Raw genomic sequence first — 14522 nt, forward strand, 5'->3', positions numbered from 1 at the left:
TCCTGTCTTCTCTGCTCTCCTGTCTTCTCTGCTCTCCTGTCTTCTCTGCTCTCCTGTCTTCTCTGCTCTCCTGTCTTCTCTCCTCTCCTGTCTTCTCTGCTCTCCTGTCTTCTCTGCTCTCCTGTCTTCTCTGCTCTCCTGTCTTCTCTGCTCTCTTTTCTCCTCTCTTCTCCTCTCTTCTCCTCTCTTCTCTCCCCTCTTTTCTCCTCTCTTCTCTCCTCTCTTCTCTCCTCTCTTCTCTCCTCTCCTCTCCTCTCTTCTCTCCTCTCTTCTCTCCTCTCCTTCTCTCTCTCCTATCCTGTCTCTTCTCTTCTCTTCTCTTCTCTCCTCTTCTCTCCTGTCTTCTCCTCTCTCCTCTCCTGTCCTCTCTCCTGTCTTCTCTGCTCTCCTGTCTTCTCTGCTCTCTTCTCTCCTCTCTTCTCTCCTGTCCTCTCTTCTCTCTTCTCTTCTCTCCTGTCCTCTCTTCTCTCCTCTCTTCTCCTGTCCTGGTTATTAACAGAGGGATCAGGTGTGCTTCACATGTCACAGTAGCAAAAAAAATATGACCCCTCTGTGGAAAGGTGAGACTCTCTCCACCACGTTTTGCTCTAGGAACGCCGAACAGGCCTCACAAGACTCTTCTGAAGGTCCCCCGGTACTAGTTGAAAACATGAATGGAAGTATATATGGAGACTGTTTAGTAGCAACAAAAGATAAGGGTTTAAATACATATTAATAACAAATATTTCCTGATCTTTCTTACAGACACTTCAGAAACAAACTTCCTTTACATTTCTTTGGGGGGTCTGTTGTTCCATGTAGTGAATCTGTTACTCAATGTGTTTGTATAGGCTAGTAGCAGTAAGGACACCAAAATATATATATATTTATGATGCTTCAAGGGATCAAATATTTGAATTATCCTTGGTATGACCTTTTTAAAACAATTCCATTTAGTTTAACCCCTCGTCCAGTTTTATCTGCTAAGGGTTAAAGAAGGAAAGATGTACTCATCCAATATATTCAGTGGATGATAGATATATATATATTTTATTTATATATTTTATTTATATATTTTATATTTTATTTATATATTTTATATTTTTTTATATATTTAATAGCACATATATATTATTAGTACTATTTTTATTTATTTATTATTATTATTATTTATTATACGGGGGCATTGTCATGCTGAAACAGGAAAGGGCCTTCCCCAAACTGTTGCCACAAAGTTGGAAGCACAGAATCTTCTAGAGTGTCATTGTATGTTGTAACGTTAAGATTTCCCTTCAATGGAATTATTCTTCCTTCACCAAACTTTACATTTCGCACTATGCATTCGGGCAGGTAACGTTCTCCCGGTATCCGCCAAACCCAGATTTGTTCGTTGGACTGCCAGATGGTGAAGCGTGATTCATCACTCCACAGAACGCGTTTCCACTCCTCCAGAGTCCAATGGCGGCGAGCTTTACACCACTATAGCCGGCTGCTCGACCATGTAAACCCATTTCATGAAGCGATTTTTACGATTTCAACGCTTGGCGGTCACGTTTGTGAGCTTGTGTGGCCTACCACTTCGCGGCGTAGCCGTTGTTGCTCCTAAACGTTTCCACTTCACAATAACAGCGGTTGACCGGGGAAGCTCCAGCAGGGCAGAAATTTGATGAACTGACTAGGTGGATAGGTGGCAACCTATGACAGTGCCACGTTGAAAATCACTAAGCTCTTCTGTACGGGCCATTCTAATGCCAATGTTTGTCTATGGAGATTGCATGGTTGTGTGTTCGAATTTATACACCTGTCAGCAACGGATGTGGCTGAAATAGCCACTAATTTGAAGGGCTGTCCACATACTTTTGGCCATGTAGTGTATATCAGCAACAATTTAAATGGCTTTACTGAGACAAAATGTTATTTGTGTTTTTTTTTATTGACCACTGACCTCTGCTCCTACCTGTCCCCTGTGTCCAGGTGTTGCAGCCGGTGTGCCACACCCGGGCCCTGCAGCTGTGGACGGCAGTCTACCTACCCACCTCCTCCCCCTGCACCTCTGCCGAAGACGCCATGGAGCTCTACCTGTCCCCCAGCGTACAGGGAGACGAGCTCACCTCACGGTCCCTGGACAGGTGGGCCTATCCACTCACTCTATTCTTCTCTCTCTGTCCACTCACTCTTCTTCTCTCTCTGTCCACTCACTCTATTCTTCTCTCTCTGTCCACTCACTCTTCTTCTCTCTCTGTCCACTCACTCTATTCTTCTCTCTCTGTCCACTCACTCTATTCTTCTCACTCTGTTCTTCTCTCTCTCTGTCCACTCACTCTATTCTTCTCTCTCTGTCCACTCACTCTTCTTCTCTCTCTGTCCACTCACTCTATTCTTCTCTCTCTGTCCACTCACTCTATTCTTCTCACTCTGTTCTTCTCTCTCTCTGTCCACTCACTCTATTCTTCTCTCTCTGTCCACTCACTCTTCTTCTCTCTCTGTCCACTCACTCTATTCTTCTCTCTCTGTCCACTCACTCTTCTTCTCTCTCTGTCCACTCACTCTGTTCTTCTCTCTCTGTCCACTCACTCTATTCTTCTCTCTCTGTCCACTCACTCTATTCTTCTCTCTCTGTCCACTCACTCTATTCTTCTCTCTCTGTCCACTCACTCTATTCTTCTCTCTGTCCACTCACTCTATTCTTCTCTCTCTGTCCACTCACTCTATTCTTCTCTCTCTGTCCACTCACTCTATTCTTCTCTCTCTGTCCACTCACTCTATTCTTCTCTCTGTCCACTCACTCTATTCTTCTCTCTCTCTGTCCACTCACTCTATTCTTCTCTCTCTGTCCACTCACTCTATTCTTCTCTCTGTCCACTCACTCTATTCTTCTCTCTCTGTCCACTCACTCTATTCTTCTCACTCTGTTCTTCTCACTCTATTCTTCTCTCTCTGTCCACTCACTCTATTCTTCTCTCTCTGTTCACTCACTCTATTCTTCTCTCTCTGTCCACTCACTCTATTCTTCTCTCTCTGTCCACTCACTCTATTCTTCTCTCTCTGTCCACTCACTCTATTCTTCTCTCTCTGTCCACTCACTCTATTCTTCTCACTCTGTTCTTCTCTCTCTCTGTCCACTCACTCTATTCTTCTCTCTCTGTTCACTCACTCTATTCTTCTCACTCTGTTCTTCTCACTCTGTTCTTCTCTCTCTCTGTCCACTCACTCTATTCTTCTCTCTCTCTGTCCACTCACTCTATTCTTCTCTCTCTGTCCACTCACTCTATTCTTCTCTCTCTGTCCACTCACTCTATTCTTCTCACTCTATTCTTCTCTCTCTGTCCACTCACTCTATTCTTCTCACTCTATTCTTCTCTCTCTGTCCACTCACTCTATTCTTCTCACTCTATTCTTCTCTCTCTGTCCACTCACTCTATTCTTCTCACTCTATTCTTCTCTCTCTGTCCACTCACTCTATTCTTCTCACTCTATTCTTCTCACTCTGTTCTTCTCTCTCTGTCCACTCACTCTATTCTTCTCTCTCTGTCCACTCACTCTATTCTTCTCACTCTGTTCTTCTCTCTCTGTCCACTCACTCTGTTCTTCTCTCTCTGTCCACTCACTCTATTCTTCTCTCTCTGTCCACTCACTCTATTCTTCTCTCTCTGTCCACTCACTCTATTCTTTCTCTCTGTCCACTCACTCTATTCTTCTCTCTCTGTCCACTCACTCTATTCTTCTCTCTCTGTCCACTCACTCTATTCTTCTCTCTCTGTCCACTCACTCTGTTCTTCTCTCTCTGTCCACTCACTCTATTCTTCTCTCTCTGTCCACTCACTCTATTCTTCTCTCTCTGTCCACTCACTCTATTCTTCTCTCTCTGTCCACTCACTCTGTTCTTCTCTCTCTGTCCACTCACTCTATTCTTCTCACTCTGTTCTTCTCACTCTGTTCTTCTCTCTCTCTGTCCACTCACTCTATTCTTCTCTCTCTCTGTCCACTCACTCTATTCTTCTCTCTCTGTCCACTCACTCTATTCTTCTCTCTCTGTTCTTCTCTCTCTCTGTCCACTCACTCTATTCTTCTCTCTCTGTCCACTCACTCTATTCTTCTCACTCTGTTCTTCTCTCTCTCTGTCCACTCACTCTATTCTTCTCTCTCTCTGTCCACTCACTCTATTCTTCTCTCTCTGTCCACTCACTCTATTCTTCTCACTCTGTTCTTCTCTCTCTCTGTCCACTCACTCTATTCTTCTCTCTCTGTCCACTCACTCTATTCTTCTCTCTCTGTCCACTCACTCTATTCTTCTCACTCTGTTCTTCTCTCTCTCTGTCCACTCACTCTATTCTTCTCTCTCTGTCCACTCACTCTATTCTTCTCTCTCTGTCCACTCACTCTATTCTTCTCACTCTGTTCTTCTCTCTCTCTGTCCACTCACTCTATTCTTCTCACTCTATTCTTCTCTCTCTCTGTCCACTCACTCTATTCTTCTCACTCTATTCTTCTCTCTCTGTCCACTCACTCTATTCTTCTCACTCTATTCTTCTCTCTCTCTGTCCACTCACTCTATTCTTCTCACTGTTCTTCTCTCTCTCTGTCCACTCACTCTATTCTTCTCACTCTGTTCTTCTCTCTCTCTGTCCACTCACTCTATTCTTCTCACTCTATTCTTCTCTCTCTCTGTCCACTCACTCTATTCTTCTCACTCTATTCTTCTCTCTCTGTCCACTCACTCTATTCTTCTCACTCTATTCTTCTCTCTCTGTCCACTCACTCTATTCTTCTCACTCTATTCTTCTCTCTCTGTCCACTCACTCTATTCTTCTCACTCTATTCTTCTCACTCTGTTCTTCTCTCTCTGTCCACTCACTCTATTCTTCTCTCTCTGTCCACTCACTCTATTCTTCTCACTCTGTTCTTCTCTCTCTGTCCACTCACTCTATTCTTCTCTCTCTGTCCACTCACTCTATTCTTCTCTCTCTGTCCACTCACTCTATTCTTCTCTCTCTGTCCACTCACTCTATTCTTCTCTCTCTGTCCACTCACTCTGTTCTTCTCTCTCTGTCCACTCACTCTATTCTTCTCTCTCTGTCCACTCACTCTATTCTTCTCTCTCTGTCCACTCACTCTGTTCTTCTCTCTCTGTCCACTCACTCTATTCTTCTCACTCTGTTCTTCTCACTCTGTTCTTCTCTCTCTCTGTCCACTCACTCTATTCTTCTCTCTCTCTGTCCACTCACTCTATTCTTCTCACTCTGTTCTTCTCTCTCTCTGTCCACTCACTCTATTCTTCTCTCTCTGTCCACTCACTCTATTCTTCTCTCTCTGTCCACTCACTCTATTCTTCTCACTCTGTTCTTCTCTCTCTCTGTCCACTCACTCTATTCTTCTCTCTCTGTCCACTCACTCTATTCTTCTCTCTCTGTCCACTCACTCTATTCTTCTCACTCTGTTCTTCTCTCTCTCTGTCCACTCACTCTATTCTTCTCTCTCTGTCCACTCACTCTATTCTTCTCTCTCTGTCCACTCACTCTATTCTTCTCACTCTGTTCTTCTCTCTCTCTGTCCACTCACTCTATTCTTCTCTCTCTGTCCACTCACTCTATTCTTCTCTCTCTGTCCACTCACTCTATTCTTCTCACTCTGTTCTTCTCTCTCTCTGTCCACTCACTCTATTCTTCTCTCTCTGTCCACTCACTCTATTCTTCTCTCTTTCCACTCACTCTATTCTTCTCACTCTGTTCTTCTCTCTCTCTGTCCACTCACTCTATTCTTCTCACTCTATTCTTCTCTCTCTCTGTCCACTCACTCTATTCTTCTCACTCTATTCTTCTCTCTCTGTCCACTCACTCTATTCTTCAAATCAAATCAAATCAAATCAAAATCAAATCAAATCAAATTTATTTATATAGCCCTTCGTACATCAGCTGATATCTCAAAGTGCTGTACAGAAACCCAGCCTAAAACCCCAAACAGCAAGCAATGCAGGTGTAGAAGCACGGTGGCTAGGAAAAACTCCCTAGAAAGGCCAAAACCTAGGAAGAAACCTAGAGAGGAACCAGGCTATGTGGGGTGGCCAGTCCTCTTCTGGCTGTGCCGGGTGGAGATTATAACAGAACATGGCCAAGATGTTCAAATGTTCATAAATGACCAGCATGGTCGAATAATAATAAGGCAGAACAGTTGAACTGGAGCAGCAGCACAGTCAGGTGGAAGTTGAAACTGGAGCAGCAGCATGGCCAGGTGGACTGGGGACAGCAAGGAGTCATCATGTCAGGTAGTCCTGGGGCATGGTCCTAGGGCTCAGGTCAGTTCTTCTTGAAACTGGAACAGCAGCATGGCCAGGTGGACTGGGGACAGCAAGGAGTCATCATGTCAGGTAGTCCTGGAGCTCAGGTCCTAGGGCTCAGGTCCTCCGAGAGAGAGAAAGAAAGAGAGGAGGAGAGAATTAGAGAACTGCACACTTAGATTCACACAGGACACCGAATAGGACAGGAGAAGTACTCCAGATATAACAAACTGACCCCAGCCCCCGACACATAAACTACTGCAGCATAAATACTGGAGGCTGAGACAGGAGGGGTCAGGAGACACTGTGGCCCCATCCGACATCCAACATTCTTCTCACTCTATTCTTCTCTCTCTCTGTCCACTCACTCTATTCTTCTCACTGTTCTTCTCTCTCTCTGTCCACTCACTCTATTCTTCTCTCTCTGTCTCTTAGTGCATTTGTAAAAACATTGACTTAATTATATATCCTTGTATCTCTTGAGCTCTTGTCTTTTCAAGGATTTATTTGAGTTATTGATTTAAGGATTTACTCACAGTGGGGGTAAATCAAGATGAACAGGCTCATGGTGAAAACTGCATGTGCGGCTCTGTATCTACAGCTCTAGTGTTTTTAGAAAAGGCTCCTCAACAGCTTCTACCACCAAGCCATAAGACTGCTAAACAATGAATCAAATGGCCACCCAGACTATTTACATTGACACTCTATTTGTTTTGTACACTGCTGCTACTCCCTGTTTATTATCTATGCATAGTCACTTCACCCCTACCTACATGTACATATTATCTCAACTAACCTGTACCCCCGCACACTGACTCTGTACTGGTACAGCAGGGAGGCTCACCTGCCTGCCCTCTAGTGGTACAGCAGGGAAGGTCACCTGCCTGCCCTCTAGTGGTACAGCAGGGAAGGTCACCTGCCTGCCCTCTAGTGGTACAGCAGGGAAGGTCACCTGCCTGCCCTCTAGTGGTACAGCAGGGAAGGTCACCTGCCTGCCCTCTAGTGGTACAGCAGGGAAGGTAGCCTGCCTGCCCTCTAGTGGTACAGCAGGGAAGGTCACCTGCCTGCCCTCTAGTGGTACAGCAGGGAAGGTCACCTGCCTGCCCTCTAGTGGTACAGCAGGGAGGCTCACCTGCCTGCCCTCTAGTGGTACAGCAGGGAAGGTAACCTGCCTGCCCTCAAGTGGTACAGCAGGGAGGCTCACCTGCCTGCCCTCTAGTGGTACAGCAGGGAGGCTCACCTGCCTGCCCTCTAGTGGTACAGCAGGGTGGCTCACCTGCCTGCCCTCTAGTGGTACAGCAGGGAAGGTAACCTGCCTGCCCTCTAGTGGTACAGCAGGGAAGGTAACCTGCCTGCCCTCTAGTGGTACAGCAGGGAGGCTCACCTGCCTGCCCTCTAGTGGTACAGCAGGGAGGCTCACCTGCCTGCCCTCTAGTGGTACAGCAGGGTGGCTCACCTGCCTGCCCTCTAGTGGTACAGCAGGGAGGCTCACCTGCCTGCCCTCTAGCGGTACAGAAGGGAGGCTCACCTGCCTGCCCTCTACTGGTACAGAAGGGAAGCTCACCTGATTAATGAAGCTCCACCACTTTCATTAACTTGAGATTTGTATTTATACCCCTCTGTGCAGGCTTCCTAAAACTCGCTCCATGGACAACCTGGTGTCTGCCTTTGAGAACGGAGTGGCCCTCACCCGCACCTCCAGCGACCCCAACCTCAACAAGCACTGTCAGGAGGCCCGTACTGCCCATGGCCTGGAGCCTATGGCTTCTGTAGGAGGAGGGGCCTCACCCGACAGCCCCGAGGACATCAGCCCTGACACGGGATTGGAAAGCGACGACTCGGAGGTGGAGCCTGTCACTCAGACTCCTCCTACCACACCCGTGGAGAGGGAGCAGAGAGAAGAGGGCTTCGAGGAGGCGGACATGAGAGAGGAGATCTGTCTCACCACCCAGCCCCTCCCCCCCATCGCTCTGGAGCAGGGTAACCCCCACTTCCCCCTCTCCCCCTGCTCACACCCCTCCTCCACCAGGCCCTCTCCCAGACCACTAACCCCCGGTTCCTCCCCCTCGACTGCCACATCAGACGGCTGACAGTCACTCCAGGACTGCCTCGGTCACTACCCGTCCCGCCTGCATACCATCACCACCTGCCTGGAAGGGCCCGCTACCGGCAGCTGTTCTAAACGGGCCTATCACCAACGGCCTCCAGAACGCCCCCTCCGCTTCTGCAGAGCTGCCGGCACCCGAGCAGCTAGTTCCCACGTTCCCTACGGCCATGGAGGACTCCACCAAGACGCTCACGGACGAAGCAGAGGTCCCACCAACGCTTCCCCCTAGAATCAGAGAAAGTCTAGGCCAGCCCAAAGCCACAGAATGGGCCTTACCCGAGACCCAGGGAGAGGAGAGAGAGGGGAAGAGGACCGAGAGTATGAGTGGTAGAAACTTAGTGCCTCTGAGAGAGTGTGTGGTAGCGGTACCAACATCAAAAGAAGCAGCATCCTCCGCCTCCACAGTGCCCCCTGTTGACAACAGCCAGGCTGTGGCATTGCGACGCCCGGTCTCCCAGAACCAACTGCGTGTCAGTGAGGAGCTGTCTCTGCTGGGCTCTCACTGGGACAGTGTCCAGGGCATGGTCCAGTCTGCCTGCAGCACTGCTGCCAGCCACTCTGGCCTCTCAGCCAACCTCTCGTCAGGCTTCTGTCGTGCCCTTCAGCCCACGGCCTACCAGAGCCGACGCCTGGCTGGCAAGCTACTGCGCACCCAGGGCATGGCCGTGCCTAACGGGGGTTGGCAGTACGGCCGAAGGGAGAGGGAAGAGAGGGTTCGCTCCTCGGCTCCAGCCCCAGTCAGCTCCAGCCCTGTCAAGTCAGGGTCCAGCTGGCTCTCTGCAGTCAGAAGCAGCTCGGGCTACGCTGCCATCATGGGCCCAACCACCACCAGCTCACCCCCAACCTTTTCAACCTGCCAACTCCTCCCAGCCTCCCCCCAGCCCCACCCGGCCTACCTGGATGATGATGGTCTGCCGGTGCCTGTGGACGCCGTGCAGCAGCGCCTCAGGCAGATGGAGGCGGGGTATAAACAGGAAGTGGAGGTGCTGAGAAGCCAGGTGCGACAGCTGCAGATGAGGCTGGAGAGGAAACAGTACAGCACACCGCCCTCCGAGCCTGACGTCGACTACGAAGACGACATTGTGAGTAGCTGTCCTACTTGGACTTTGAACAGTACCTCAATGTGTTATTACTGTGTTGTGAAAGGATATGCATGTAGGTCATTACTAAATACTTCATAATTACAACCCAATTGTGAACTCTGGTGGAATTACACTTCAATAGAGAGAGTAATAGCCAGTAACCAAAACGGTGCACGTCTCCCTCCCTCCCTCCCTCTCGTCTCGTCTCCCTCCCTCCCTCCCTCCCTCTCGTCTCCCTCCCTCCCTCCCTCCCTCTCGTCTCCCTCCCTCCCTCCCTCTCCCGTCTCCCTCCCTCTCGTCACGTCTCCCTCCCTCCCTCTCGTCCGTCTCCCTCCCTCCCTCTCGTCACGTCTCCCTCCCTCCCTCTCGTCACGTCTCCCTCCCTCCCTCTCGTCACGCCTCCCTCCCTCCCTCTCGTCACGCCTCCCTCCCTCCCTCTCGTCACGCCTCCCTCCCTCCCTCTCGTCACGCCTCCCTCCCTCCCTCTCGTCACGCCTCCCTCCCTCCCTCTCGTCACGCCTCCCTCCCTCCCTCTCGTCACGCCTCCCTCCCTCCCTCTCGTCACGCCTCCCTCCCTCCCTCTCGTCACGCCTCCCTCCCTCCCTCTCGTCACGCCTCCCTCCCTCCCTCTCGTCACGCCTCCCTCCCTCCCTCTCGTCACGCCTCCCTCCCTCCCTCTCGTCACGCCTCCCTCCCTCCCTCTCGTCACGCCTCCCTCCCCCTCTCGTCACGCCTCCCTCTCGTCACGCCTCCCCTCTCGTCACGCCTCCCTCTCGTCACGCCTCCCTCTCGTCACGCCTCCCTCTCGTCACGCCTCCCTCTCGTCACGCCTCCCTCTCGTCACGCCTCCCTCTCGTCACGTCTCCCTCTCGTCACGTCTCCCTCTCGTCACGTCTCCCTCTCGTCACGTCTCCCTCTCGTCACGTCTCCCTCTCGTCACGTCTCCCTCTCCCTCACGTCTCCCTCTCGTCACGTCTCCCTCTCGTCACGTCTCCTCTCTCGTCTCCCTCACGTCTCCCTCTCGTCACGTCTCCCTCTCGTCACGTCTCCCTCTCGTCACGTCTCCCTCTCGTCACGTCTCCCTCTCGTCACGTCTCCCTCTCGTCACGTCTCCCTCTCGTCACGTCTCCCTCTCGTCACGTCTCCCTCTCGTCACGTCTCCCTCTCGTCACGTCTCCCTCTCGTCACGTCTCCCTCTCGTCACGTCTCCCTCTCGTCACGTCTCCCTCTCGTCACGTCTCCCTCTCGTCACGTCTCCCTCTCGTCACGTCTCCCTCTCGTCACGTCTCCCTCTCGTCACGTCTCCCTCTCGTCACGCCTCTCTCTCGTCACGTCTCTCTCTCGCCACGCCTCTCTCGTCACGCCTCCCTCTCGTCACCACTCTCTCTCTCTCGTCACGTCTCCCTCTCGTCACGCCTCTCCCTCACTCGTCCTTTCCCTCCTCTCCCTCTCGTCACGCCCTCCCTCTCGTCACGCCTCTCTCTCGTCACCCCCTCTCTCGTCACGCCTCTCTCTCTCGTCACGCCTCCCTCTCGTCACGCCTCCCTCTCGTCACGCCTCCCTCTCGTCACGCCTCCCTCTCGTCACGTCTCTCTCCTCTCGTCACGTCTCCCTCCCTCTCGTCACGTCTCCCTCCCTCCCTCTCTCACGTCTCCCTCCCTCCTCTCCCTCTCCTCCCTCCCTCTCGTCCGTCTCCCTCTCCCTCTCGTCTCCCTCCCTCCCTCCCCCTCCCTCCCTCTCGTCACGTCTCCCTCCCTCCCTCCCTCTCGTCTCGTCTCCCTCCCTCTCGTCACGTCTCCCTCCCTCCCTCTCGTCACGTCTCCCTCCCTCTCTCTCTCCCTCCCTCCCTCTCGTCACGTCTCCCTCCCTCCCTCTCGTCACGTCTCCCTCCCTCCCTCCCTCCCTCCCTCTCTCGTCCGTCGTCTCCCTCCCTCCCTCTCGTCACGTCTCCCTCCCTCCCTCTCGTCACGTCTCCCTCCCTCCCCCTCTCGTCACGTCTCCCTCCCTCCCTCTCGTCACGTCTCCCTCCCTCCCTCCCTCCCCCTCTCGTCACGTCTCCCTCCCTCCCTCCCTCTCGTCACGTCTCCCTCCCTCTCGTCACGTCTCTCCCTCCCTCCCTCCCTCTCGTCACGTCTCCCTCCCTCCCTCTCGTCACGTCCTCTCCCTCTCGTCACGTCTCCCTCTCGTCACGTCTCCCTCCCTCCCTCTCGTCACGTCTCCCTCCCTCCCTCTCGTCACGCCTCCCTCCCTCTCGTCACGTCTCCCTCCCTCCCTCCCTCTCGTCACGTCACGTCTCCCTCCCTCCCTCCCTCTCGTCACGTCTCCCTCCCTCCCTCCCTCTCGTCACGTCTCCCTCCCTCTCGTCTCGTCACCCTCCCTCTCATGTTGACCTGTGTCCTCTCCGTCTCCAGACTTGTCTGCGTGAGTCAGACGACAGTGATGAGGAGGACAGTCTGTCAGACCACAGCGAGGACCGTTTCTCAGAGGGCAGCTGGGACAGAGTGGAGCAGAAGGACACAGAGGTCAGCGTTCCTCATAGTCTACTGCAGGTTTCTCTCTCTACTGCTTCTTTTATATAACCATACCACAATACCCCACCACCCCAATACCATACCACAATACCCCACCACCCCAATACCATACCCCATTACCTAGCCCCCTAACCCCAATACCCCACCACCTAGCCCCCTAACCCCACTACCATACCCCAATACCCCATTACCTTCCCCCCTAACTCCAATACCCCACCCCCTAACCCAAATACCCCACCACCTAGCCCCCTAACCCCAATCCCCCACCACCTAGCCCCCTAACTCCAATCCCAACTCACCACGCCAAAACCAACCCCAATACCCCAACACCTAGCCCCCTCAACCCCAATACCCCACCACCCCACTGGGACATAGTTACCTAACCCCAATAGCGTTCCCCTAACACCCCAATACCTAACTCCAATACCCCACCACCTAGCCCCCTAACCCCAACACTATCCTATCCCAAAACCCTACCCCATACCCAACACCACCACCTAGCCCCTAATCCCATTATACACCCCTAATCCTAGCCCCCTAACCCTAATACCCCTACCCTAACCCTAACCCCACCACCTAGCCCCTAACCCCAACACCTAGCCCCCTAACCCCAACACCTAACCCCAATACCCCAACCCCATGCCCCTAGCCCCTAACCCAATAGCCCCAACCCCAATACCCCAAACCCCAATACCTAACCCAAATACCCCACCACCTAGCCCCCCTGCCCTCCAATATCCCACCACCACCTAGCCCCTAATCCCATCACCCCCCTAATCCCAATATCCAACCCCAAACACCCCACCACCTAGCCCCTAACCCCAATACCCCAACCCCAATACACCTAGCCCCCCCCCCAACCCCCTCCACCTAACCCCAATACCTAACCCCACCACCTAGCCCCCTAACCCCACCACCTAGCCCCTTAACCCTAACACCTAATCCCACCACCTAGCCCCTAATCCCAATACCCAACACCCTAATCCTAACCCCTAATCCCAATACCCAACACCCTAATCCCAATACCCAACCCCCTAATCCCAACACCTAACCCCCTAACCCCAATACCTAACCCCAACACCCAACCCCTAATCCCAACACCTAATCCCAATACCCAACACCTAGCCCCCCTAACCCCAACACCTAATCCCAACACCCTACCACCTAACCCCTAATCCCAACACATAGCCCCCTAACCCAATACCTAATCCCAACACCCTACCACCTAACCCCCTAATCCCAACACATAGCCCCCTAACCACCCTAATCCCAACACCCTACCACCTAATCCCAATACCCAACACCCAACCCCCTTATCCCAATACCCAACACCCAACCCCTAACCCCAACACCTAATCCCAACACCCTACCACCTAACCCCTAATCCCAACACATAGCCCCCTAACCCCACCACCTAACCCCAACCCCTAATCCCAACACCTAACCCCTAATCCCAACACATAGCCCCCTAACCCCAATACCTAACCCCAACACCTAACACTAACCCCTAATCCCAACACATAGCCCCCTAATCCCAATACCTAACCCCAAGCCCCCTAATCCCAACACCTAACCCCAACCCCTAATCCCAACACCTAACCCCAACCCCTAATCCCAACACCTAACCCCTACCTCTATTTCTAACCTTATACTACATTGAACACTACAGCCCCTCCCACTCTCCTTTTACCTTTCTGCCCCAGATACCCATCTGCCGGACACTGTTCTAATATGTGTGTGTGTGTGTGTGTGTGTGTGTGTTTGTGTGTGTGTGTGTGTAGGTCACGAGGTGGGTGCCTGATCACATGGCCTCTCATTGTTTCAACTGTGACTGTGAATTCTGGATGGCCAAGAGACGTCATCACTGCAGGTTTGTTAAGCGTCAATCAAGAAGTCGAGATGTCTCTAGATGAGAGATGTCTCTAGATGAGAGATGTCTCTAGATCAGAGATGTCTCTAGATGAGAGATGTCTCTAGATAGGATGAGAGATGTCTCTAGATGAGAGATGTCTCTAGATGAGAGATGTCTCTAGATCAGAGATGTCTCTAGATGAGAGATGTCTCTAGATAGGATGAGAGATGTCTCTGGATAGGATGAGAGATGTCTCTGGATAGGATGAGAGATGTCTCTGGATAGGATGAGAGATGTCCCTGGATAGGATGAGAGATGTCCCTGGATAGGATGAGAGATGTCCCTGGATAGGATGAGAGATGTCCCTGGATAGGATGAGAGATGTCTCTGGATAGGATGAGAGATGTCTCTGGATAGGATGAGAGATGTCTCTGGATAGGATGAGAGATGTCTCTGGATAGGATGAGAGATGTCCCTGGATAGGATGAGAGATGTCCCTGGATAGGATGAGAGATGTCTCTGGATAGGATGAGAGATGTCCCTGGATAGGATGAGAGATGTCCCTGGATAGGATGAGAGATGTCCCTGGATAGGATGAGAGATGTCCCTGGATAGGATGGGAGATGTCCCTGGATAGGATGAGAGATGTCCCTGGATAGGATGAGAGATGTCCCTGGATAGGATGAGAGATGTCCCT

At 51.8% G+C, this 14522-nt stretch overlaps 2 protein-coding genes across 7 annotated transcripts in view; both read left to right on the top strand.

Moving 5' to 3' along the window:
* Positions 1 to 8346, top strand: part of mtmr4 (myotubularin related protein 4) — a 100038-nt gene extending 91692 nt beyond the window's left edge. For all 6 annotated transcript variants that reach the window (XM_042309492.1, XM_042309491.1, XM_042309494.1 and 3 more), the window contains 2 exons: positions 1954 to 2108; positions 7881 to 8346. In XM_042309492.1, the coding sequence (XP_042165426.1) occupies positions 1954 to 2108; positions 7881 to 8343 (618 nt within the window). In that variant the 3' untranslated portion in view covers positions 8344 to 8346. The remainder of the gene's footprint in view (positions 1 to 1953; positions 2109 to 7880) is intronic.
* LOC121841399 (myotubularin-related protein 4-like) overlaps positions 8346 to 14522 on the top strand; it is an 8992-nt gene continuing 2815 nt past the window's right edge. The window contains exons 1-3 of the mRNA XM_042309496.1: positions 8346 to 9442; positions 11854 to 11964; positions 13755 to 13843. Of these exons, the coding sequence (XP_042165430.1) occupies positions 8528 to 9442; positions 11854 to 11964; positions 13755 to 13843 (1115 nt within the window). The 5' untranslated portion in view covers positions 8346 to 8527. The remainder of the gene's footprint in view (positions 9443 to 11853; positions 11965 to 13754; positions 13844 to 14522) is intronic.

Source organism: Oncorhynchus tshawytscha, linkage group LG30 (genome assembly GCF_018296145.1).
Source record: "Oncorhynchus tshawytscha isolate Ot180627B linkage group LG30, Otsh_v2.0, whole genome shotgun sequence".
Lineage (NCBI taxonomy): Eukaryota > Metazoa > Chordata > Actinopteri > Salmoniformes > Salmonidae > Oncorhynchus > Oncorhynchus tshawytscha.